The sequence below is a fragment of the Salvelinus fontinalis genome, chromosome 2 (genome assembly GCF_029448725.1).
Source record: "Salvelinus fontinalis isolate EN_2023a chromosome 2, ASM2944872v1, whole genome shotgun sequence".
Taxonomy (NCBI): Eukaryota; Metazoa; Chordata; class Actinopteri; order Salmoniformes; family Salmonidae; genus Salvelinus; species Salvelinus fontinalis.
In genome coordinates, this window is record NC_074666.1 from 4,230,200 (window position 1) to 4,255,879 (window position 25,680).

Below are 25,680 nucleotides of genomic sequence, written 5' to 3' on the forward strand. Positions count from 1 at the left end.
TGTTGGGTAGAGTCCAGTGTGTTGGGTAGAGTCCAGTGTGTTGGGTAGAGTCCAGTGTGTTGGGTAGAGTCCAGTGTGTTGGGTAGAGTCCAGTGTGTTGGGTAGAGTCCAGTGTGTTGGTAGAGTCCAGTGTGTTGGGTAGAGTCCAGTGTGTTGGGTAGAGTCCAGTGTGTTGGGTAGAGTCCAGTGTGTTGGTAGAGTCCAGTGTGTTGGTAGAGTCCAGTGTGTTGGTAGAGTCCAGTGTGTTGGGTAGAGTCCAGTGTGTTGGTAGAGTCCAGTGTGTTGGTAGAGTCCAGTGTGTTGGTAGAGTCCAGTGTTTCGGGTAGAGTCCAGTGTGTCGGGTAGAGTCCAGTGTGTCGGGTAGAGTCCAGTGTGTCGGGTAGAGTCCAGTGTGTCGGGTAGAGTCCAGTGTGTCGGGTAGAGTCCAGTGTGTCGGGTAGAGTCCAGTGTGTCGGGTAGAGTCCAGTGTGTTGGTAGAGTCCAGTGTGTTGGGTAGAGTCCAGTGTGTTGGGTAGAGTCCAGTGTGTTGGTAGAGTCCAGTGTGTTGGTAGAGTCCAGTGTGTTGGGTAGAGTCCAGTGTGTTGGGTAGAGTCCAGTGTGTTGGGTAGAGTCCAGTGTGTCGGGTAGAGTCCAGTGTGTCGGGTAGAGTCCAGTGTGTCGGGTAGTGTCCAGTGTGTCGGGTAGAGTCCAGTGTGTCGGGTAGAGTCCAGTGTGTGGGTAGAGTCCAGTGTGTTGGTAGAGTCCAGTGTGTTGGTAGAGTCCAGTGTGTTGGGTAGAGTCCAGTGTGTTGGGTAGAGTCCAGTGTGTCGGGTAGAGTCCAGTGTGTCGGGTAGAGTCCAGTGTGTCGGGTAGAGTCCAGTGTGTCGGGTAGAGTCCAGTGTGTCGGGTAGAGTCCAGTGTGTTGGGTATAGTCCAGTGTGTTGGGTAGAGTCCAGTGTGTTGGTAGAGTCCAGTGTGTTGGTAGAGTCCAGTGTGTTGGTAGAGTCCAGTGTGTCGGGTAGAGTCCAGTGTGTGGGTAGAGTCCAGTGTGTTGGTAGAGTCCAGTGTGTTGGTAGAGTCCAGTGTGTTGGTAGAGTCCAGTGTGTTGGTAGAGTCCAGTGTGTCGGGTAGAGTCCAGTGTGTCGGGTAGAGTCCAGTGTGTCGGGTAGAGTCCAGTGTGTCGGGTAGAGTCCAGTGTGTCGGGTAGAGTCCAGTATGTCGGGTAGAGTCCAGTGTGTTGGTAGAGTCCAGTGTGTTGGGTAGAGTCCAGTGTGTTGGGTAGAGTCCAGTGTGTTGGGTAGAGTCCAGTGTGTTGGGTAGAGTCCAGTGTGTTGGGTAGAGTCCAGTGTGTTGGTAGAGTCCAGTGTGTTGGTAGAGTCCAGTGTGTTGGTAGAGTCCAGTGTGTTGGTAGAGTCCCGTGTGTCGGGTAGAGTCCAGTGTGTCGGGTAGAGTCCAGTGTGTCGGGTAGAGTCCAGTGTGTTGGTAGAGTCCAGTGTGTTGGTAGAGTCCAGTGTGTTGGTAGAGTCCAGTGTGTTGGTAGAGTCCAGTGTGTCGGGTAGAGTCCAGTGTGTCGGGTAGAGTCCAGTGTGTCGGGTAGAGTCCAGTGTGTCGGGTAGAGTCCAGTGTGTCGGGTAGAGTCCAGTATGTCGGGTAGAGTCCAGTATGTCGGGTAGAGTCCAGTGTGTCGGGTAGAGTCCAGTGTGTCGGGTAGAGTCCAGTGTGTCGGGTAGAGTCCAGTGTGTTGGGTAGAGTCCAGTGTGTTGGGTAGAGTCCAGTGTGTTGGGTAGAGTCCAGTGTGTTGGTAGAGTCCAGTGTGTTGGGTAGAGTCCAGTGTGTCGGGTAGAGTCCAGTGTGTCGGGTAGAGTCCAGTGTGTCGGGTAGAGTCCAGTGTGTCGGGTAGAGTCCAGTGTGTCGGGTAGAGTCCAGTGTGTCGGGTAGAGTCCAGTGTGTCGGGTAGAGTCCAGTGTGTCGGGTAGAGTCCAGTGTGTGGGTAGAGTCCAGTGTGTTGGTAGAGTCCAGTGTGTTGGGTAGAGTCCAGTGTGTTGGGTAGAGTCCAGTGTGTTGGTAGAGTCCAGTGTGTTGGTAGAGTCCAGTGTGTTGGTAGAGTCCAGTGTGTTGGTAGAGTCCAGTGTGTTGGTAGAGTCCAGTGTGTTGGTAGACTCCAGTGTGTCGGGTAGAGTCCAGTGTGTCGGGTAGAGTCCAGTGTGTCGGGTAGAGTCCAGTGTGTCGGGTAGAGTCCAGTGTGTCGGGTAGAGTCCAGTGTGTCGGGTAGAGTCCAGTGTGTCGGGTAGAGTCCAGTGTGTCGGGTAGAGTCCAGTGTGTCGGGTAGAGTCCAGTGTGTCGGGTAGAGTCCAGTGTGTCGGGTAGAGTCCAGTGTGTCGGGTAGAGTCCAGTGTGTCGGGTAGAGTCCAGTGTGTCGGGTAGAGTCCAGTGTGTCGGGTAGAGTCCAGTGTGTCGGGTAGAGTCCAGTGTGTCGGGTAGTGTCCAGTGTGTCGGGTAGAGTCCAGTGTGTCGGGTAGAGTCCAGTGTGTGGGTAGAGTCCAGTGTGTTGGTAGAGTCCAGTGTGTTGGTAGAGTCCAGTGTGTTGGGTAGAGTCCAGTGTGTTGGGTAGAGTCCAGTGTGTCGGGTAGAGTCCAGTGTGTCGGGTAGAGTCCAGTGTGTCGGGTAGAGTCCAGTGTGTCGGGTAGAGTCCAGTGTGTCGGGTAGAGTCCAGTGTGTTGGGTATAGTCCAGTGTGTTGGGTAGAGTCCAGTGTGTTGGTAGAGTCCAGTGTGTTGGTAGAGTCCAGTGTGTTGGTAGAGTCCAGTGTGTCGGGTAGAGTCCAGTGTGTGGGTAGAGTCCAGTGTGTTGGTAGAGTCCAGTGTGTTGGTAGAGTCCAGTGTGTTGGTAGAGTCCAGTGTGTTGGTAGAGTCCAGTGTGTCGGGTAGAGTCCAGTGTGTCGGGTAGAGTCCAGTGTGTCGGGTAGAGTCCAGTGTGTCGGGTAGAGTCCAGTGTGTCGGGTAGAGTCCAGTGTGTCGGGTAGAGTCCAGTGTGTTGGTAGAGTCCAGTGTGTTGGGTAGAGTCCAGTGTGTTGGGTAGAGTCCAGTGTGTTGGGTAGAGTCCAGTGTGTTGGGTAGAGTCCAGTGTGTTGGGTAGAGTCCAGTGTGTTGGTAGAGTCCAGTGTGTTGGTAGAGTCCAGTGTGTTGGTAGAGTCCAGTGTGTTGGTAGAGTCCCGTGTGTCGGGTAGAGTCCAGTGTGTCGGGTAGAGTCCAGTGTGTCGGGTAGAGTCCAGTGTGTTGGTAGAGTCCAGTGTGTTGGTAGAGTCCAGTGTGTTGGTAGAGTCCAGTGTGTTGGTAGAGTCCAGTGTGTCGGGTAGAGTCCAGTGTGTCGGGTAGAGTCCAGTGTGTCGGGTAGAGTCCAGTGTGTCGGGTAGAGTCCAGTGTGTCGGGTAGAGTCCAGTATGTCGGGTAGAGTCCAGTATGTCGGGTAGAGTCCAGTGTGTCGGGTAGAGTCCAGTGTGTCGGGTAGAGTCCAGTGTGTCGGGTAGAGTCCAGTGTGTTGGGTAGAGTCCAGTGTGTTGGGTAGAGTCCAGTGTGTTGGGTAGAGTCCAGTGTGTTGGTAGAGTCCAGTGTGTTGGGTAGAGTCCAGTGTGTCGGGTAGAGTCCAGTGTGTCGGGTAGAGTCCAGTGTGTCGGGTAGAGTCCAGTGTGTCGGGTAGAGTCCAGTGTGTCGGGTAGAGTCCAGTGTGTCGGGTAGAGTCCAGTGTGTCGGGTAGAGTCCAGTGTGTCGGGTAGAGTCCAGTGTGTGGGTAGAGTCCAGTGTGTTGGTAGAGTCCAGTGTGTTGGGTAGAGTCCAGTGTGTTGGGTAGAGTCCAGTGTGTTGGTAGAGTCCAGTGTGTTGGTAGAGTCCAGTGTGTTGGTAGAGTCCAGTGTGTTGGTAGAGTCCAGTGTGTTGGTAGACTCCAGTGTGTCGGGTAGAGTCCAGTGTGTCGGGTAGAGTCCAGTGTGTCGGGTAGAGTCCAGTGTGTCGGGTAGAGTCCAGTGTGTCGGGTAGAGTCCAGTGTGTCGGGTAGAGTCCAGTGTGTCGGGTAGAGTCCAGTGTGTCGGGTAGAGTCCAGTGTGTCGGGTAGAGTCCAGTGTGTCGGGTAGAGTCCAGTGTGTCGGGTAGAGTCCAGTGTGTCGGGTAGAGTCCAGTGTGTCGGGTAGAGTCCAGTGTGTCGGGTAGAGTCCAGTGTGTCGGGTAGAGTCCAGTGTGTCGGGTAGAGTCCAGTGTGTCGGGTAGAGTCCAGTGTGTTGGGTAGAGTCCAGTGTGTTGGGTAGAGTCCAGTGTGTTGGGTAGAGTCCAGTGTGTTGGGTAGAGTCCAGTGTGTTGGTAGAGTCCAGTGTGTCGGGTAGAGTCCAGTGTGTTGGTAGAGTCCAGTGTGTTGGTAGAGTCCAGTGTGTTGGTAGAGTCCAGTGTGTTGGGTAGAGTCCAGTGTGTTGGGTAGAGTCCAGTGTGTTGGTAGAGTCCAGTGTGTTGGGTAGAGTCCAGTGTGTTGGGTAGAGTCCAGTGTGTTGGTAGAGTCCAGTGTGTTGGGTAGAGTCCAAAAAGAGTTAGTACAAAGAGGGTCAATGCTTATAGTCCAGGTAGTAGATGGACTATCTGCAGATAGTCCAACTATTTATCAGTCTTATGGCTTGGGGGTAGAAGCTGTTCAGGGTCCAGTTGGTTCCAGACTTAGCGCTCCGATACAGTTTGCCGTGCGGTAGCAGAGAGAACAATCTATGGCTGGAGTCTGACACCGCCTGGTATAGAAGTCCTGGATGGCAGGGAGTTCAGCCCCAGTGATGTACTGGGCCGTACGCACCACCTTCTGTAGCGCCGAGCAGCCAGTCAAGATGCTCTCAAATGGTGCAGTTTTAGAACTTTTTGAGGCTCTGAGGCCCCGTGATAAATCTATTGAAAAGAGGCGTTATGGCCCTGAAGCATTATGGCCCTCCGTTTCCCTATAGTCCGCGATCAGCTCCTTTGTCAGACCATAATGCTACAGCAAAGTGTAGTAGGTATAGTACACAACAGATATGATATGAGCAATCACCAGTCAGATGGGGAGAGGACCACGAAACTGCCCTGTGAGAAGCCTGATAAGAAAGGCCTGCAGAGGGACCTGGAACACTGTGAGTGTACAGCTCTAACAAGCTTTCTGGATTTCCCTCAGCGTGTGTCTATCAGAGCAACAAACAGAGGGACCTCTATGTTTAGGACTGTTTATTATCTTTAGTTTACTGCTTAAGAAACTGCATACCGACAAACTCCCCTCCCCCCTCAGCAGGGATGAGGAGAGAAAACACCTCCTTCTCTTCTCTGGTTGGAGCCTCATCTTAACGACTCACCCTGAATGTTTATACGGTGGCTACTTTGATCAGAGAAACTAGTTTTAATTGCAGGGCAGCGGAGTGAGTGAGTGAGTGAGTGAGTGAGTGAGTGAGTGAGTGAGTGAGTGAGTGAGTGAGTGAGTGAGTGAGTGAGTGAGTGAGTGAGTGAGTGAGAGAGAGAGAGAGAGAGAGAGAGAGAGAGAGAGAGAGAGAGAGAGAGAGAGAGAGAGAGAGAGAGAGAGAGAGAGAGAGAGAGAGAGAGAGAGAGAGAGAGAGAGAGAGAGAGAGAGAGAGAGAGAGAGAGAGAGAGAGAGAGAGAGAGAGAGAGAGAGAGAGAGAGAGAGAGAGAGAGAGAGAGAGAGAGAGAGAGAGAGAGAGAGAGGGAGCGGGGTTGGCAGAGGTAATGATGGTTCCCTCCCACAGGCTCCCCTCCCAATCCTGACTTCTCCTTCTCTCTCTTCCTGTCTGAATCTCCTAGCCGAGCTTATTGGTCTCCGAGGCCTCCTCTGTGTATGTGTGTGTGTGCCAGTTTCCAAGGTTCACCCATCTAGTACCGGCTCGGATCCCACTTTGCCTCCAGGAACAACCTGTATTCTTCGGGGCATGGATTCTACAAGTCATAAATGTTCAACAGGGATGTTGGCCCATACTGATACAATGGCATGTTGCTGCAGATTGGACAGCTGTCCACCACCGTCACCAGCCTGTACCATTGACACCGGGCAGCATGGGTCTATGGACTCATGCTACTTACGCCAAATCGGCATGACTCAACAGGAACTGAGATTCGTCGGACCAGGCAATGTTTTTCCACTCCTCAGTTGTCCGGTGTTAGTGAGATGCTGTCTGTTTGTGGCCTGCCTGTTAACTTGCACAATTCTTCCCATTCTCCTTTCAACCTCTCATCAACGAGTTGTTTTCACCTACAGGACTGCTCACCGATCATACCACGCTTAAAGTCGCTAGTTTTGTCCATTTCTAACGTTCAATGGAACAGTAACTGAATTACTCGATGCCTGCTTTAAGAGCCATCCTTTTTCGTGAACAGGGTGGTGTACCTAATAAATGGTCCGGAGAGTGTATGAGCGTGTGGTGAGGTAGTTCCATGCAGCATACCATACCCTCTAACAGGAGACCTGAGGTATGTAGCATACCCTCTGACAGGAGACCTGAGGTATGTAGCATACCATACCCTCTAACAGGAGACCTGAGGTATGTACCATACCCTCTAACAGGAGACCTGAGGTATGTAGCATACCATACAGGAGACCTGAGGTATGTAGCATACCATACCCTCTAACAGGAGACCTGAGGTATGTAGCATACCATACAGGAGACCTGAGGTATGTAGCATACCATACCCTCTAACATGAGACCTGAGGTATGTAGCATACCATACCCTCTAACATGAGACCTGAGGTATGTAGCATACCGTACAGGAGACCTGAGGTATGTAGCATACCATACAGGAGACCTGAGGTATGTAGCATACCGTACAGGAGACCTGAGGTATGTAGCATACCATACAGGAGACCTGAGGTATGCAGCATACCATACCCTCTAACAGGAGACCTGAGGTATGTAGCATACCCTCTGACAGGAGACCTGAGGTATGTAGCATACCATACAGGAGACCTGAGGTATGTAGCATACCATACCCTCTAACATGAGACCTGAGGTATGTAGCATACCATACCCTCTAACATGAGACCTGAGGTATGTAGCATACCGTACAGGAGACCTGAGGTATGTAGCATACCATACAGGAGACCTGAGGTATGTAGCATACCATACAGGAGACCTGAGGTATGTACATACCCTCTGACAGGAGACCTGAGGTATGTACCATATCCTCTAACAGGAGACATGAGGTATGTAGCGTACCCTCTAACAGGAGACCTAAGGTACGTAGCATACCCTCTAACAGGAGACCTGAGGTATGTAGCATACCATACCCTCTAACAGGAGACCTGAGGTATGTAGCATACCATACCCTCTAACAGGAGACCTAAGGTACGTAGCATACCATACCCTCTAACAGGAGACCTGAGGTATGTAGCATACCCTCTAACAGGAGACCTGAGGTATGTAGCATACCATATCCTCTAACATGAGACCTGCGGTATGTAGCATACCCTCTAACAGGAGACCTGAGGTATGTAGCATACCCTCTGACAGGAGACCTGAGGTATGTAGCATACCATACAGGAGACCTGAGGTATGTAGCATACCATACCCTCTAACAGGAGACCTGAGGTATGTAGCATACCATACAGGAGACCTGAGGTATGTAGCATACCATACAGGAGACCTGAGGTATGTAGCATACCATACAGGAGACCTGAGGTATGTAGCATACCATACAGGAGACCTGAGGTATGTAGCATACCATACAGGAGACCTGAGGTATGTAGCATACCATACAGGAGACCTGAGGTATGTACATACCCTCTGACAGGAGACCTGAGGTATGTACCATATCCTCTAACAGGAGACATGAGGTATGTAGCGTACCCTCTAACAGGAGACCTAAGGTACGTAGCATACCCTCTAACAGGAGACCTGAGGTATGTAGCATACCATACCCTCTAACAGGAGACCTGAGGTATGTAGCATACCATACCCTCTAACAGGAGACCTGAGGTATGTAGCATACCATACCCTCTAACAGGAGACCTGAGGTATGTACCATACCCTCTAACAGGAGACCTGAGGTATGTAGCATACCCTCTAACAGGAGACCTGAGGTATGTAGCATACCCTCTAACAGGAGACCTGAGGTATGTAGTATACCCTCTAACAGGAGACCTGAGGTATGTAGTATACCCTCTAACAGGAGACCTGAGGTATGTAGTATACCATACCCTCTAACAGGAGACCTGAGGTATGTAGCATACCCTCTAACAGGAGACCTGAGGTATTTAGCATACCACACCCTCTGACAGCATACATCCTCCTTCATCTTCCATCTCTTCCTCCTCCTCTTCCTCCTTCTCCCACCTCCTCCTCCTCTTCCTCTGCCTCCTCCTCTTCCTCTTTCTCCTCCTTCTCCTCCTCCTCTTCCTCCTTCTCCCACCTCCTCCTCCTGTTCCTCATCCTCTATATTATCACTGATTCCAGTAGAGATGCCTACTGTACGTTGTGGAACATGTCGTGGTGTTATTGATTCTTAGTTGTATTAATCGGTCGACCTCTAGTGTGTATATTGTGTGTTAAGGACCAGAGCAGAACAGAGCGGCCTGGTAGCACAGATCACATAGGGTACATGCCAAATAGCACCCTATTCCTTAAGGGCTCTGGACAACAGTAGTGCACTGCATAGGGGCTAGTGTGCTGTTTGGGAGGCTGTCACAGATTTAAGAAGGCAAAGTATACAGAGGTCTGACTGCTTATCATGAAATATAATACAGAGATCTGACTTCTTATCATGAAATATAATACAGAGATCTGACTGCTTATCATGAAATATAATACAGAGATCTGACTGCTTATCATGAAATATAATACAGAGATCTGACTGCTTATCATGAAATATAATACAGAGATCTGACTGCTTATCATGAAATATAATACAGAGATCTGACTGCTTATCATGAAATATAATACAGAGATCTGACTGCTTATCATGAAATATAATACAGAGATCTGACTGCTTATCATGAAATATAATACAGAGATCTGACTGCTTATCATGAAATATAATACAGAGATCTGACTGCTTATCATGAAATATAATACAGAGATCTGACTGCTTATCATGAAATATAATACAGAGATCTGACTGCTTATCATGAAATATAATACAGAGATCTGACTGCTTATCATGAAATATAATACAGAGGACTGACTGCTTATCATGAAATATAATACAGAGATCTGACTGCTTATCATGAAATATAATACAGAGATCTGACTGCTTATCATGAAATATAATACAGAGATCTGACTGCTTATCATGAAATATAATACAGAGATCTGACTGCTTATCATGAAATATAATACAGAGATCTGACTGCTTATCATGAAATATAATACAGAGATCTGACTGCTTATCATGAAATATAATACAGAGATCTGACTGCTTATCATGAAATATAATACAGAGATCTGACTGCTTATCATGAAATATAATACAGAGGACTGACTGCTTATCATGAAATATAATACAGAGATCTGACTGCTTATCATGAAATATAAAACACCATGCCTCTCCTCTTTAATCCACCTCTCCTTTCCTCCTCTTTAATCAACATCTCTTTTCCTCCTCTTTAATCAAATGATCCTTCCCTCCTCTTCAAATCAACCTCTCCTTTCCTTCCTTCCTTCCTCTCTCTGTGGAAGAACTGAGGACAGGTCCCAATGTGAGCTACACACCATATTAGGTATCACACTCACTCTGTCACACAGACAGAGAGACTAGATAAACACTGGAACACTTCCCTAGATTGAACTCTTAGGTCTAGTGCAGAACAATCATTACTTGGCCAACAATAGCGGCCGATCTGTTAGAAAATGCCTGGTTCGGTTTCTGGTCCAAGTCTGTCCCTGCTCTGCCCTTTAACAAACATTGAACCATCTTATTTCTCTCTGCCTGGATGGCAAACTATCACACTGAATATAACAAAGCATACATTCCCAGATATGTTATTTAGCTGTTCTCCTCTCCTCTGTTCTCCTCTCCTCTGTTCTCCTCTCCTCTGTTCTCCTCTCCTCTGCTCTCCTCTCCTCTCCTCTCCTCTCCTCTCCTCTCCTCTCCTCTCCTCTCCTCTCCTCTCTGTTCTCCTCTCCTCTGTTATCCTCTCCTCTGTTATCCTCTGTTCTCCTCTCCTCTGTTCTCCTCTCCTCTGTTCTCCTCTCCTCTGTTCTCCTCTCCTCTGTTCTCCTCTCCTCTGTTCTCCTCTCCTCTGCTCTCCTCTCCTCTCCTCTCCTCTCCTCTCCTCTCCTCTCCTCTCCTCTCCTCTCCTCTCCTCTCCTCTCTGTTCTCCTCTCCTCTGTTATCCTCTCCTCTGTTATCCTCTGTTCTCCTCTCCTCTGTTATCCTCTCCTCTCCTCTCCTCTCCTCTCCTCTCCTCTCCTCTCCTCTCCTCTCCTCTCCTCTCCTCTCCTCTCCTCTCCTCTCCTCTCCTCTCCTCTCCTCTGTTCTCCTCTCCTCTGTTCTCCTCTCCTCCTCCTCTCATCTCCTCTGTCTATTGTCATAAAATATATTTGTAATAATAATAATAAACATTCGCCAGGATTCAACCTCGTTCCTTCTGTCAGTGTTCTGGTCCCTGACTCTACTCACTGAGCTACCAGTCAGATGACACATCACCAAATCCTGACTAAATTGTAGACCTAACTAAGGTGTCCAGTAGAAGTCAGTGTTTGATTGCAGCTTGGAATCGAAGAAAACACAAGAAATCAGTGGGATCTCACATGTGATAAACAAAACTTCAGACGTCATTGATCATGTGTCTGAATCCTGGTTTAGGAAGACCATCAAAAACCCTGAAATCTCCATCGCTAACTATAACATTTTCCGACAAGATAGAACTGCCAAAGGGGTCGGAGTTGCAATCTACTGCAGAGAATAGCCTGCAGAGTTCTGTCATACTATCCAGGTCTGTACCCAAACAGTTTGAGCTTCTACTTTTAAAAATCCACCTTTCCAGAAAGGTGTGAAGTCTCTCACCGTTGCCGCTTGCTATAGACCACCCCCAGCCCCCAGCTGTGCCCTGGACACCATATGTGAATTGATTGCACCCCATCCATCTTCAGAGTTCATGCTGTTAGGTGAGCTAAACTGGGACATGCTTAACACCCCGGCCATCCTACAATCTAAGCTTGATGCCCTCAATCTCACACAAATGATCAATGAACCTACCAGGTACAACCTCAAATCTGTAAACACGGGCACCCTCATAGATATCATCCTAACCAACCTGCCCTCCAAATACACCTCTGCTGTTTTCAACCAGGATCTCAGCGATCACTGCCTCATTGCCTGCATCCGTAATGGGTCAGCGGTCAAACGACCTCCACTCCTCACTGTCAAACTCTCCCTGAAACACTTCAGCGAGCAGGCCTTTCTAATCGACCTGTCCCGGGTATCCTGGAAGGATATTGACCTCATCCCGTCAGTAGATGATGCCTGGTTATTCTTTAAAAGTGCCTTCCTCACCATCTTAAATAAGCATGCCCCATTCAAAAAATGTAGAACCAGGAACAGATATAGCCCTTGGTTCACTCAAGACCTGACTGCCCTTGAACAGCACAAAAACATCCTGTGGCATACTGCATTAGCATCGAATAGCCCCCGCAATATGTAACTTTTCAGGTAAGTTAGGAAACAATATACACAGGTAGTTAGGAAAGCTAAGGCTAGCTTTTTCAAACAGAAATGTGCATCCTGTAGCACAAACTGAGGCTAGGAAACACTGTCACCACCGATAAATCCGTGATAATTGAGAATCTCAAAAAGCATTTTTCAACGGCTGGCCATGCTTTCCACCTGGCTACCCCTACCCCGGTCAACAGCCCTGCACCCACCACAGAAACTTGCCCAAGCCTCCCCCATTTCTCCTTCACCAAAATCCAGATAGCTGATGTTCTGAAAGAGCTGCAAAATCTGGACCCCTACAAATCATCCGGGCTCGACAATCTGGATCCTCTCTTTCTAAAATTGTTGCAACCGCTAATACTAGGCTGTTCAACCTCTTGTATCGTCTAAGATCCCTAAAGATTGGAAAGCTGCCGCGGTCATCCCCCTCTTCAAAGGGGGAGACACTCTAGACCCAAACTGCTACAGACCTATATCCATCCCCTGCCTTTCTAGGGTCTTCGAAAGCCAAGTTAACAAACAGATCACCGACCATTTCGAATCCCACCGTACCTTCTCCGCTATGCAATCTGGTTTCAGAGCTGGCCATGAGTGCACCTCAACCACACTCAAGGTCCTAAACGACATCATAACCGCCATCGATAAGAGACAATACTGTGCAGCCGTATTCAACAACCTGGCCAAGGCGTTCGACTCTGTCAATCACCACATTCTTATCGGCAGACTCAACAGCCTTGGTTTCTCAAATGACTGCCTCGCCTGGTTCACCAACTACTTCTCAGACAGAGTTCAGTGTGTCAAATCGGAGTGTCTGTTGTCCGGACCTCCGGCAGTCTCTATGGGGGTGCCACATGGTTCAATTCTTGTGCCGACTCTTTTCTCTGTATACATTAATGATGTCACTCTTGCTGCTGGTGATTCTCTGATCCACCTCTACGCAGGCGACACCATTCTGTATACGTCTGGCCCCTCTTTGGACACTGTGTTAACTAACCTCCAGACGAGCTTCAATGCCATACAACTCTCCTTCCGTGGCCTCCAACTGCTCTAAAAATGCAAGTAAAACTAAATGCATGCTCTTCAACCGATCACTGCCCGCATGTCTAGCATCACTACTCTGGACGGTTCTGACTTAGAATACGTGGACAACTACAAATACCTAGGTATCTGGTTAGACTGTAAACTCTCCTTCCAGACTCACATTAAGCATCTCCAATCCAAAGTTAAATCTAGAATTGGCTTCCTATTTCGCAACAAATCATCCTTCACTCATGCTGCCAAACATACCCTCGTAAAACTGACTATCCTAACGATCCTCGACTTCAGCGATGTCATTTACAAAATAGCCTCCAACACTGTACTCAACAAATTGGATGCAGTCTATCACAGTGCCATCCGTTTTGTCACCAAAGTCCCATATACTACCCACCACTGCGACCTGTATGCTCTCGTTGGCTGACCCTCGCTTCATATCCATCGCCAAACCCACTGGCTCCAGGTCATCTATAAGTCTTTGCTATGTAAAGCCCCGCCTTATCTCAGCTCACTGGTCACCATAGCAGCACCCATCCGTAGCACGCGCTCCAGCAGGTATATCTCACTGGTCATCCCCAAAGCCAATTCCTCCTTCGGCCGCTTTTCCTTCCAGTTCTCTGCTGCCAATGACTGATGTATCCGTGTTGCTGTCCAGAGGAAGTGTCCGTGTTGTTGCCCAGAGGAAGTGTCCGTGTTTTTGTCCAGAGGAAGTGTCCGTGTTACTGTCCAGAGGAAGTGTACGTGTTGCTGTCCAGAGGAAGTGTCCGTGTTGCTGTCCAGAGGAAGTGTCCGTGTTGCTGTCCAGAGGAAATGTCCGTGTTGTTGTCCAGAGGAAGTGTCCGTGTTGCTGTCCAGAGGAAGTGTCCGTGTTGCTGTCCAGAGGAAGTGTCCGTGTTGCTGTCCAGAGGAAGTGTCCGTGTTGCTGTCCAGAGGAAGTGTCCGTGTTGCTGTCCAGAGGAAGTGTCCGTGTTGCTGTCCAGAGGAAGTGTCCGTGTTGCTGTCCAGAGGAAGTGTCCGTGTTGCTGTCCAGAGGAAGTGTCCGTGTTGCTGTCCAGAGGAAGTGTCCGTGTTGTTGCCCAGAGGAAGTGTCCGTGTTGCTGTCCAGAGGAAGTGTCCGTGTTGCTGTCCAGAGGAAGTGTCCGTGTTGCTGTCCAGAGGAAGTGTCCGTGTTGCTGTCCAGAGGAAGTGTCCGTGTTGCTGTCCAGAGGAAGTGTCCGGGTTGCTGTCCAGAGGAAGTGTACGGGTTGTTGTCCAGAGGAAGTGTCCGGGTTGTTGTCCAGAGGAAGTGTCCGGGTTGTTGTCCAGAGGAAGTGTCCGGGTTGTTGTCCAGAGGAAGTGTCCGTGTTGTTGTCCAGAGGAAGTGTCCGTGTTGTTGTCCAGAGGAAGTGTCCGTGTTGTTGTCCAGAGGAAGTGTCCGTGTTGTTGTCCAGAGGAAGTGTCCGTGTTGTTGTCCAGAGGAAGTGTCCGTGTTGCTGTCCAGAGGAAGTGTCCGTGTTGTTGTCCAGAGGAAATGTCCGTGTTGCTCTCCAGAGGAAGTGTCCGGGTTGTTGTCCAGAGGAAGTGTCCGTGTTTCTGTCCAGAGGAAGTGTCCGTGTTGTTGTCCAGAGGAAGTGTCCGTGTTGCTCTCCAGAGGAAGTGTCCGGGTTGCTGTCCAGAGGAAGTGTCCGTGTTGTTGTCCAGAGGAAGTGTCCGTGTTGCTGTCCAGAGGAAGTGTCCGTATTGCTGTCCAGAGGAAGTGTCCGTGTTGTTGTCCAGAGGAAGTGTCCGTGTTGCTGTCCAGAGGAAGTGTCCGTGTTGTTGTCCAGAGGAAGTGTCCGTGTTGCTCTCCAGAGGAAGTGTCCGGGTTGTTGTCCAGAGGAAGTGTCCGTGTTGTTGTCCAGAGGAAGTGTCCGTGTTGCTCTCCAGAGGAAGTGTCTATTTCATGAGTATGGCTAGCTGTCTCTGTAGCCTAGTGGTTAAGAGTGTTGGGTCAGTTACTGAAAGGTTGCTGGTTTGAATCCCTGAGGTGACTAGGTGAAGACAGAAAAAGACAACATATGTTGGTGTGAACTTGCACAAGGCATTTAACCCCTTAAATGCTTCTGGATAAGCGCCTCTACTACTTGACTGAAATGTCTGTCTCTCTCCGAAGTGGGACGTGTCTGGTTGTCATCGTTTATTTTTGGGGCCTCTGTTCTGTTCCAACGGGGGGGGGGGATATAGAGCTGCAGCCTGTTTGCCTACCTGCCACATCCTCAGCCACCAGCTCAGCATACCACAGAGAAAGAGAGAGAGGTATACCACAGCATAGCACAGGCAGTAGAGGCTCCCTGTATCTCTCTCTGAATAGTCCATGTGCTTCTCTTGTCTCTAGCCCACACAGGAACGGTTGTTAGCTACGGTCTGACTAAACAGTCTAACGGCCTGAAGTGTTGTTGCAGAGGACATATTGAAAGGCCCCTAATGACATACTCTATGTCTATATATGGAAAACGTTTTAAACTGCTTCATCAGAAAATCTAGTGCACAAAAAATAAAAAACTTACGTCCTATTTATTAGTTATGCCTATCAGGTGTCTTCAATGAATCCCACTTCATATAGTGGACTCTTTTGAACAGTTGAAATGTTATGTTAGGGAAAATCATGAAGAATGGTTCTTTGACATGTGAATGACTCAGTGACTGTGTTACATAATGAGCAGGATATCAAGGCTCTGACTATCAGTCAACTTCCAACCATGCATTAACTACGATATTACCTTCCAGAACAGACATTAATGAAACTTTACGAATGACATTTAGGCCCATTCATTCATAAGATGTGGAGTTCGCCACAGCCTCAACACTGTAACCAGTAGACAGGGCCCCTTATCCTGGAAAGCCTAGGTAACTGAACTAAATGACCATCGCCCCGTAGCGCTCACTTCTTCTTCATCACGAAGGGGTTTGAGTTAAGGATCATATCACCTCTGCCTAACCCGACACCCTAGACCGCGTTCAATTTGCGTCCCGTCTCCAACAGGTACACGGACGACGCAATCAAAGACTTTGAAGATGTGGTGATTAGAAGCTAAACTAAAGCAGGAAGCCCAGGTGAGCTCTCCTGATAGAACTGATGCTCACGTGTTGAGATACATCAACATGTATCAACAAGACATTAAATATGTACCTATATTTCTTTTAAAAAACGGAACAGAATCAACACTGTAATGTAATGATGGGACGATTGATACCAGAGTTCCGATGCGCCGAAGCAGTTTTCAAAGCACTACTGATACGACACAATGTGTCACATGGAATGACGCTGGAGAGACGAAGCAGGTACGGGGAGTAAAACATTTCATAAAGAACGAGACAGGAACAGAGTCAGCAAACTAAGAATACAGACAAAAACAATCAATGCATCAGCGGGGAACCTGACAAATATAGCGGAGGTAATAAACAGATGATGAGTGAGTCCAGGTGAGTCCAATATCGCTGATGCGCGTGACGAGGGAAGGCAGGTGTGCGTGGGGAGGGGGGAGCGGGAGCAGATGTGACACAATGAACCTACCAATACTCGTTTCAAAGTGACATTATCACGTGATCAATGACGTCTGAAGCTTTGTTTGATCACTTGTGAGATCCCACTGATTTCTGGTGCTTTTTTAGATTCCAAGTTGCATTCAAACATTGACCTCTACTGGACACCGTAGTTAGGCCTACAATGTAGTCAGGATTTGTTCATGTGGTGTCGTCTGACTGGTAGCTCAGTAACTAGAGTCAGGGACCACAACACTGACAGAGAGAAAATGAAGTTGAATCCTGGCGAAAACTTATTATTACTACAAATATATTTTATTCCAGTTCACTTTCTGCACATTGTTGCTCAAACAAATGTGTTTTATTTAATATAGTATTAAGCTTCGGTCGTAAGCATCCTAAATTATGCCACATACAGTTTTTGACAGAATAAACAAGGGATTCACAGCAACAAAGGGGACGGATGATGGAAGGCTCCAACCTGGAATGGTAACTGATTCACGGAGATTTGATGTTATATTGTGGGGAAAAATACTTTGATATGAACGTCAAACGCTGCTTTTTATTGCTGACCACCAGATGTCACTAATGAGCGTCGTGTTTAGAGTAAGGAACTGATCTTGGCATAGTTTGGTGAAAGGCTTCAGAAAGCCTCTGTTTCCATTCAATAACTGCATGTGTGTGCAACCGTAAATAGTGTCCCCCAGTCTCTTCCTCTCCTATGTGTGCAACCGTAAATAGTGTCCCCAGTCTCTTCCTCTCCTATGTGTGTACCTGTAAATAGTGTCCCCCAGTCTCTTCCTCTCCTATGTTTGTACCTGTAAATAGTGTCCCCCAGTCTCTTCCTCTCCTATGTGTGTACCTGTAAATAGTGTCCCCCAGTCTCTTCCTCTCCTATGTGTGTACCTGTAAATAGTGTCCCCCAGTCTCTTCCTCTCCTATGTGTGTACCTGTAAATAGTGTCCCCCAGTCTCTTCCTCTCCTATGTGTGTACCTGTAAATAGTGTCCCCCAGTCTCTTCCTCTCCTATGTGTGTACCTGTAAATAGTGTCCCCCAGTCTCTTCCTCTCCTGTTTGTACCTGTAAATAGTGTCCCCCAGTCTCTTCCTCTCCTATGTGTGTACCTGTAAATAGTGTCCCCCAGTCTCTTCTTGCCCTGTGTGTGTACCTATGAATAGTGTCCTCCAGTCTCTTCCCCTGCACTTCGTCCTTCTCCAGCTGTCTTCTTCGACCATCGTCTTCGTCGTTAGTTCCAGGGGGCGTGTCTTGTAGGAGCCAACGCTCTCTCATGGCTTTAGACTGGTGACAGAGAGACAGATAAGATAAGATAGACAACAGGAAAATATATATAGAGAGAGACAAAGAGAGACACAGAGCCACAAAGAATTTAATTATTATTATTATTTTGATAAACTCCCATATCTATTGGGTGAAATACCACAGTGTGCCATCACAGCAGCAAGATTTGTGACCTGTGACAAGAAAAGGTCAACCAGTGAAGAACAAACACCATTGTAAATACAACCCATATTTATGTTTATTTATTTTCTCTTTTGTACTTTAACTATTTGCACATCGTTACAACATCGTATATATGCATAATATTAGATTTGAAATGTCTTTATTCTTTTGGGACTTTTTGTATTGTTTATTTCACATTCTTTATTTTATTTAATTATTTATTTATTTTATTTATTTAGTTTAAATGACATTCGTTAATGATCTTTTCCACTTGTTTCCTATGTCAATAAAGCACTTAAATTGAATTGACAGACGGACAATAGGAAAAGACAGACAGACAGACAGACAGACAGACAGACAGACAGACAGACAGACAGACAGACAGACAGACAGACAGGCAATAGGAAAAGACAGACAGACAGACGGACGGACGGGACGGGACGGGACAGGTGTTACTTGAAGAACGACTGATCTACTGATTCCATGAGTGTTTTTTCTGTTTCTCATTAAGAAAAACAAGATTTCAATTCTGTGGCAGTTACTGATGTTTGTCCCCCATGAGACACTATATGAAGGAAGGCAGTATCACTTCCTTAAAATAGTCAGAATGAATCTAAGATAACTCAAGAAATCTGTAACTTATTTTGATGTTTTTGTGCAGTAGGTCCCTCAGGTACTCTGCCAACTGGCCTTTTAACTATCCCAAAGCCACAGGCTTCGTCCCAAATGGAACAACATTCCCTATTTAGTACACTACTTTAACCAGGACACATTGGGCTCTGGTAACAAGAAGTCAGATTTACTACACAACAAACATAAGAGGATAAAAATCTGAAGATCAACAGTAAAAACTGAGCGACTAAGAAGCTAAAAATATGTATTTTGAAATCTCTTTAATATATGTCCACAGTTTCAGTGTTTTAGCATCTTTTTTAAATGTGTGTTTTTAACATCTCTTTAAAAACAGTTTCGGCCCCCCTCAGGTTCTCTGGCAGGCTATTCCAGAGGCTGGGGGCATAATAACTAAAAGGCCGTCTCTCCATGTCTCTTGGCCCCCCTCAGGTTCTCTGGCAGACTATTCCAGAGGCTGGGGGCATAATAACTAAAAGGCCGTCTCTCCATTCCTCTTGGTCCTAGTTATCAGATGCACCAGCGGGTGGTTGCTGTTCACAGAGGGTAAATTACCCTGTTGTTTAAGTGCCCAACATTTAATGCCAATTACCTCTCACTAACAAAAAAATGTGGCCATGCCTGAAGAGAGTTTAGAATGAGTCTTTGTTCCTTCTGTTCTCCAGAGTAAAGGATTGTTAGCTGTTGAGGAAGTGCCACTTACTGAATACCCTCTCAGAGACGTAGTCAGTGTGATAAATCCCTGACTCGAGGGACTATTATATAGACAACATCAGCTCTGTGGGAGAGACAGAGTAAACAGAGAGAGTTTTACACAAAGAGAAGTTTAGTTCTCTGGAGAGAAATCTCTCTCTCTCTCTCTCTCTAATTAAAATAGTTTTATTGGAATGGAACATGTTACCATACATTGTCAAAGCAAACATATGGACACATATCAAATCAACGATGACACATAGATAATAATAGGAAATATAATAATACTCAACGAGTAGTAACAATACTCAGGACACTACAGTAAGAGATGAATGAGGACATTAATGAGATAGTGATAAAGAAACAGGTAGTTATGGAATGAGGACATGAATGAGATAGTGATAAAGAAACAGGTAGTTATGGAATGTGGACATTAATGAGATAGTGATAAAGAAACAGGTAGTAATGGAATGAGGACATGAATGAGATAGTGATAAAGAAACAGGTAGTTATGTTATTGTCCTGGTTGATGGTTCTGTTTCTCACCTCTTAATGCCAAAGCCGAATATTTAAATATGAGATATGCAGAGTAGTTTGTTATCAATAAAGAAACAGGTCAATAAATCAATAAAACATCACAATAAGGTTCAGAGCGTTCGATTTGCCTGCTAGGGGGGTGGGGGGTGGGCAAGGAGACCCCTAGCTCAGCTAAAACCAGTGACAACTATGTGCCGTTTTCAAGGGATTGTTAAAGACATGTTAACTATTTGTTTCTGATATCATCACCTCTAGAAGAGCAAGGTCAGAACTTCAAAATGTCCAATTATTCCACGAAAAAACAAATCAGAGTTATACAGCGAGTAACTGTGTGCTTTTTCGGATCGGTTAAAATCCATTGATCATGTCATTTCCGATACATGAGGGTAGCCTGACAATATCTCTCAATATTGGCCACCATTAATTGGATATATGAGTGTTATAGAATAAAAGTGAGTTATACCTGACAAGTGGTTTAGCTTAATTACTTTGCAAGTGATGCTACCAGGTAGACATGTTGTAGAGTAGGCTAAACATAGCTTTGGTCTAGCTAGCGAAGTTAGCTAACATCGTCCCCTTTTTCAACAATTGTTTTTTTTAAGAACGTTTAATCACGTCTGACAGACGTGTCGTTCCTGTGATTTCTGTCTGTAGGAAATAGCACTTCTTATATTGTGAGAAAATGTGGATTCCAAAAGGCTTTGAATTTAAAGGTCAGGTGTCGTTTAACTTAAAAACACACACAAATATAGATCTTAAAAGGGAATGTTACGATTTCAACACTTTTTCTCCCCCAGAGGATGTAGGTGTTTTTTTGCCTTGTCCTCTATAATCATTCATATCCACAAGAAATATAAGCCATAAAATAATAACATATTTAAAATATTTCTTCATTATCTTATAGTTCAATTCTCTCTCATCAATAATGTTTTTTCTTCCTTCGTGATAATTGTATTTATTGTTGTTTTATTTAGGATTTTCTGTGTTTCTCTGATATCACTTCCTGTCAGTTTGTTGTAATTCTCCATTTAAGAAAACAACCCCTTCCTTCAATGACACCACATTCAGGAAGTGTTGTCATTTCTTTGGTCCAAATATAAACACTCAGTTTTATCTATGTGTCCGTGTTCCATGTTGTAAGTCCATACGTCCCGCTCATACATGTCCACCCTGCTAGGCTAAATTATAGAGAAAATAGACCAAATGTCAACAACAAAAAAATTGATATTTAATAGAGTTCAAATCCTGTTCAAGTGTTCACCATTATGCTAGCTCAATTTTGCTCACTCACAGAGCTATGGCTAATTTGGACTCCAGATTTCCACCCTGTTAGGTTCCACCCTGTTAGGATTATGCACGTAACAGGTTAGGAAATGCCTGAGCTTGCGCTCTAAACGCCCCGAGAGCAAAAACGCTCTGAATTTAGTAATGGAAAATCTGACAACGCTCTGAATATACGAATGCCCAGAGCGCACTCTGGCACTCCAAAGTGAATTTACGAACCCACCCAAAATAGCATAGAATGCAGATAGCAAGCTGTGAATTTATATTGGACTACAAATAGTATGTGGCTGAAGTGCAGTGGTTATCCCAGATGCTGAGAGAGAGAGAGTAGAGAGAGAGAGAGAGAGAGAGAGAGAGAGAGAGAGAGAGAGAGAGAGAGAGAGAGAGAGAGAGAGAAGAGAGAGAGAGAGAGAGAGAGAGAGAGAGAGAGAGAGAGAGAGAGAGAGAGAGAGAGAGAGAGAGAGAGAGAGAGAAGAGAGAGAGAGAGAGAGAGAGAGAGAGAGAGAGAGAGAGAGAGAGAGAGAGAGAGAGAGAGAGAGAGAGAGAGAGAGAGAGAGAGAGAGAGAGAGAGTATGGAAAAAGAGAGAATCAGGACCAGGAAGTGGGATGTTTGTTTAACAGTAGGCATGATGAGACTAGGAGATGGGACTAGTTCTCATGGGACAGTACTGTGGCAACAGGATCACTACAACCATTTGATTTTTTATATTTTTTTCTCAATCCACTTCCTCCTTTTCCATTGACAGTAACAGTCACATTATGACCTAGTGAGGTTAGAGAGGGAGATGTTCTGTAGGCTGCATCTAAACCAGGAAGACTTAGGCTGCATCTCAACCAGGAAGACTTAGGCTGCATCTCAACCAGGAAGACTTAGGCTGCATCTCAACCAGGAAGACTTAGGCTGCATCTCAACCAGGAAGACTTAGGCTGCATCTCAACCAGGAAGACTTAGGCTGCATCTAAACCAGGAAGACTTAGGCTGCATCTAAACCAGGAAGACTTAGGCTGCATCTCAACCAGGAAGACTTAGGCTGCATCTCACCCAGGAAGACTTAGGCTGCATCTCACCCAGGAAGACTTAGGCTGCATCTAAACCAGGAAGACTTAGGCTGCATCTCAACCAGGAAGACTTAGGCTGCATCTCACCCAGGAAGACTTAGGCTGCATCTAAACCAGGAAGACTTAGGCTGCATCTCACCCAGGAAGACTTAGGCTGCATCTAAACCAGGAAGACTTAGGCTGCATCTCAACCAGGAAGACTTAGGCTGCATCTAAACCAGGAAGACAGGCTGCATCTCAACCAGAAAGACTGGGTCTCAACCAGAAAGACTGAGTCTCATCCAGAAAGACTGGGTCTCAACCAGAAAGACTGGGTCTCAACCAGAAAGACTGGGTCTCAAATGGCACCTCTTTCCCTATATAGTGCTAGGGCACTATGTATGAGAGAGATAGAGATCAAGGTGCCTTTCAAGATGCAGTTTGGGAGTGATATGAGGAAGATCTACTGAAGTAATGAATTCATATCTGAGTTGTTGTGGAACGTGACCAGGGCTGTACTGCTTGTGAATCCAGCAGAGTCATTCCAGAGCAGTTGGGAAGTTATTTTCTCAGTCGTGATGGACTGTCATGTTTTGGTGAAATCATTTTCTAACATTAACAACGTCTCTAGTCTATTTTTGCCGCATCACACGGTAAACACTTCTGTTCTGCTGAATGTTACCCTGCCCCTGATGATGTCAGTAACACACACACACACACACACACACACACACACACACACACACACACACACACACACACACACACACACACACACACACACACACACACACACAGTCACACCCCCTCCTATATATGGATGTGTTTACCTTGAGATGTTGTAGCTGCAGCACCAGGTCGTCCAGCTGTCTCCTCTTGTCTTCAATCTCTGACTGTCTTTTCCTTTTCTCCTGCAGATTAAAAAACAACAACGGAAGGTCAGATTACGGAAATGAGGGTATTCCTAAAGCTCAATGTCTGGTTGATTTTCAGGTCAAGTTGATCCAGCAGGAGGATATCGAAAGGAGATCAGTTATATCGACACCGAGGAGTCGTTAGGTGAACATTAGTATGCTTCATCACCAAGTCGCCGACGGTCTTGGCTATCACAGTGAGGGTCTTGGCTATCACAGTGAGGGTCTTGGCTATCACAGTGAGGGTCTTGGCTATCACAGTGACGGTCCTGGCTATCACAGTGACGGTCCTGGCTATCACAGTGATGGTCTTGGCTATCACAGTGAGGGTCTTGGCTATCACAGTGACGGTCCAGGCTATCACAGTGACGGTCCTGGCTATCACAGTGACGGTCTTGGCTATCACAGTGAGGGTCTTGGCTATCACAGTGATGGTATTGGCTATCACAGTGACGGTCTTGGCTATCACAGTGACGGTCTTGGCTATCACAGTGACGGTCTTGGCTATCACAGTGACGGTCTTGGCTATCACAGTGACGGTCTTGGCTATCACAGTGAGGGTCTTGGCTATCACAGTGACGGTCTTGGCTATCACAGTGACGGTCTTGGCTATCACAGTGACGGTCCTGGCTATCACAGTGACGGTCCTGGCTATCACAGTGACGGTCTTGGCTATCACAGTGACGGTCTTGGCTATCACAGTGACGGTCCTGGCTATCACAGTGACGGTCCTGGCTATCACAGTGACGGTCCTGGCTATCACAGTGACGGTCTTGGCTATCACAGGGAAGGTCTTGGCTATCACAGGGGATGATGTTGTTGGGGTGTGAAGGATGAGGGGGTAGGCCATAAGGGGATGCTGTTGTTGAGGGATGAGGGGGTAGGCCATAAGGGGATGATGTTGTTAGGGTGTGAAGGATGAGGGGGTAGGCCATAAGGGGATGATGTTGTTGAGGGATGAGGGGGTAGGCCATACCCGGATGATGTTGTTGAACATTATAAAGTATTGAATATTAGACAGTACTGAACAATACTGAACATTAGGCAATACTGAACACTAGACAGTACTGAACAATACTGAACATTAGGCAATACTGAACACTAGACAGTACTGAACAATACTGAACACTAGACAGTACTGAACAATACTGAACACTAGACAGTACTGAACAATACTGAACATTAGGCAATACTGAACACTAGACAGTACTGAACAATACTGAACATTAGGCAGTACTGAACAATACTGAACACTAGACAGTACTGAACAATACTGAACATTAGGCAATACTGAACACTAGACAGTACTGAACAATACTGAACACTAGACAGTACTGAACAATACTGAACACTAGACAGTACTGAACAATACTGAACACTAGACAGTACTGAACAATACTGAACACTAGACAGTACTGAACAATACTGAACATTAGGCAATACTGAACACTAGACAGTACTGAACAATACTGAACACTAGACAGTACTGAACAATACTGAACACTAGACAGTACTGAACAATACTGAACACTAGACAGTACTGAACAATACTGAACACTAGACAGTACTGATTAATACTGAACACTAGACAGTACTGAACAATACTGAACACTAGACAGTACTGAACAATACTGAACACTAGACAGTACTGAACAATACTGAACACTAGACAGTACTGAACAATACTGAACACTAGACAGTACTGATTAATACTGAACACTAGACAGTACTGAACAATACTGAACACTAGACAGTACTGATTAATACTGAACACTAGACAGTACTGAACAATACTGAACACTAGACAGTACTGAACAATACTGAACACTAGACAGTACTGAACAATACTGAACATTAGACAGTACTGAACTTTGGACAATACTGAACACTATACAGTACTAAACAATACTGAACACTAGACAGTACTGAACAATACTGAACACTAGACAGTACTGAACAATACTGAACACTAGACAGTACTGATTAATACTGAACACTAGACAGTACTGAACAATACTGCACATTGGACAGTACTGAACAATACTGGACATTGGACAATACTGAACATTATACAGTACTGAACATTAGACAATACTCTCTAGTACAGTAGACTACAGGGGAGATCTCTCTAGTACAGTAGAATACAGGGGAGATCTCTCTAGTACAGTAGACTATAGGGGAGATCTCTCTAGTACAGTAGACTATAGGGGAGATCTCTCTAGTACAGTAGACTATAGGGGAGATCTCTCTAGTACAGTAGACTATAGGGGAGATCTCTCTAGTACAGTAGACTATAGGGGAGATCTCCCCAGTACAGTAGACTATAGGGGAGATCTCTCTAGTACAGTAGACTATAGGGGAGATCTCTCTAGTACAGTAGACTACAGGGGAGATCTCTCTAGTACAGTAGACTATAGGGGAGATCTCTCTAGTACAGTAGACTACAGGGGAGATCTCTCTAGTACAGTAGACTATAGGGGAGATCTCTCTAGTACAGTAGACTATAGGGGAGATCTCTCTAGTACAGTAGACTATAGGGGAGATCTCTCTAGTACAGAGACTACAGGGGAGATCTCTCTAGTACAGTAGACTATAGGGGAGATCTCTCTAGTACAGTAGACTATAGGGGAGATCTCTCTAGTACAGTAGACTACAGGGGAGATTGATTTTCAAAAGAGTAACATTGTTTCTGAGGTTAGACAGGCAGACTTACTGTATTTTTAACCATGACTCACAGGGCATTTGGGGCGTAACCCAAATGTGGTGTAAGTATACAGTTCTGGTGTATTTCTGAGCCAGTATGTTGAACTCCTGACCATCCAAGCTGTCTATCATATACTCCTGACCATCCAAGCTGTCTGTCATATACTCCTGACCATCCAAGCTGTCTGTCATATACTCCTGACCATCCAAGCTGTCTATCATATACTCCTGACCGTCCAAGCTGTCTGTCATATA

At 46.3% G+C, this 25,680-nt stretch overlaps 1 protein-coding gene across 3 annotated transcripts in view; it reads right to left on the reverse strand.

Moving 5' to 3' along the window:
- The window catches only part of LOC129810602 (A-kinase anchor protein 2), a 239,817-nt gene that overhangs the window by 145,278 nt on the left and 68,859 nt on the right, over nt 1–25,680 (reverse strand). For 2 of the 3 annotated variants that reach the window (XM_055861297.1, XM_055861290.1), the window contains exons 3-4: nt 22,639–22,719; nt 17,334–17,464 (exon numbers count right to left, since the gene is read on the reverse strand). In XM_055861297.1, the coding sequence (XP_055717272.1) occupies nt 17,334–17,464; nt 22,639–22,719 (212 nt within the window). The remainder of the gene's footprint in view (nt 1–17,333; nt 17,465–22,638; nt 22,720–25,680) is intronic. The other variant, XM_055861305.1, reaches the window with a different exon arrangement.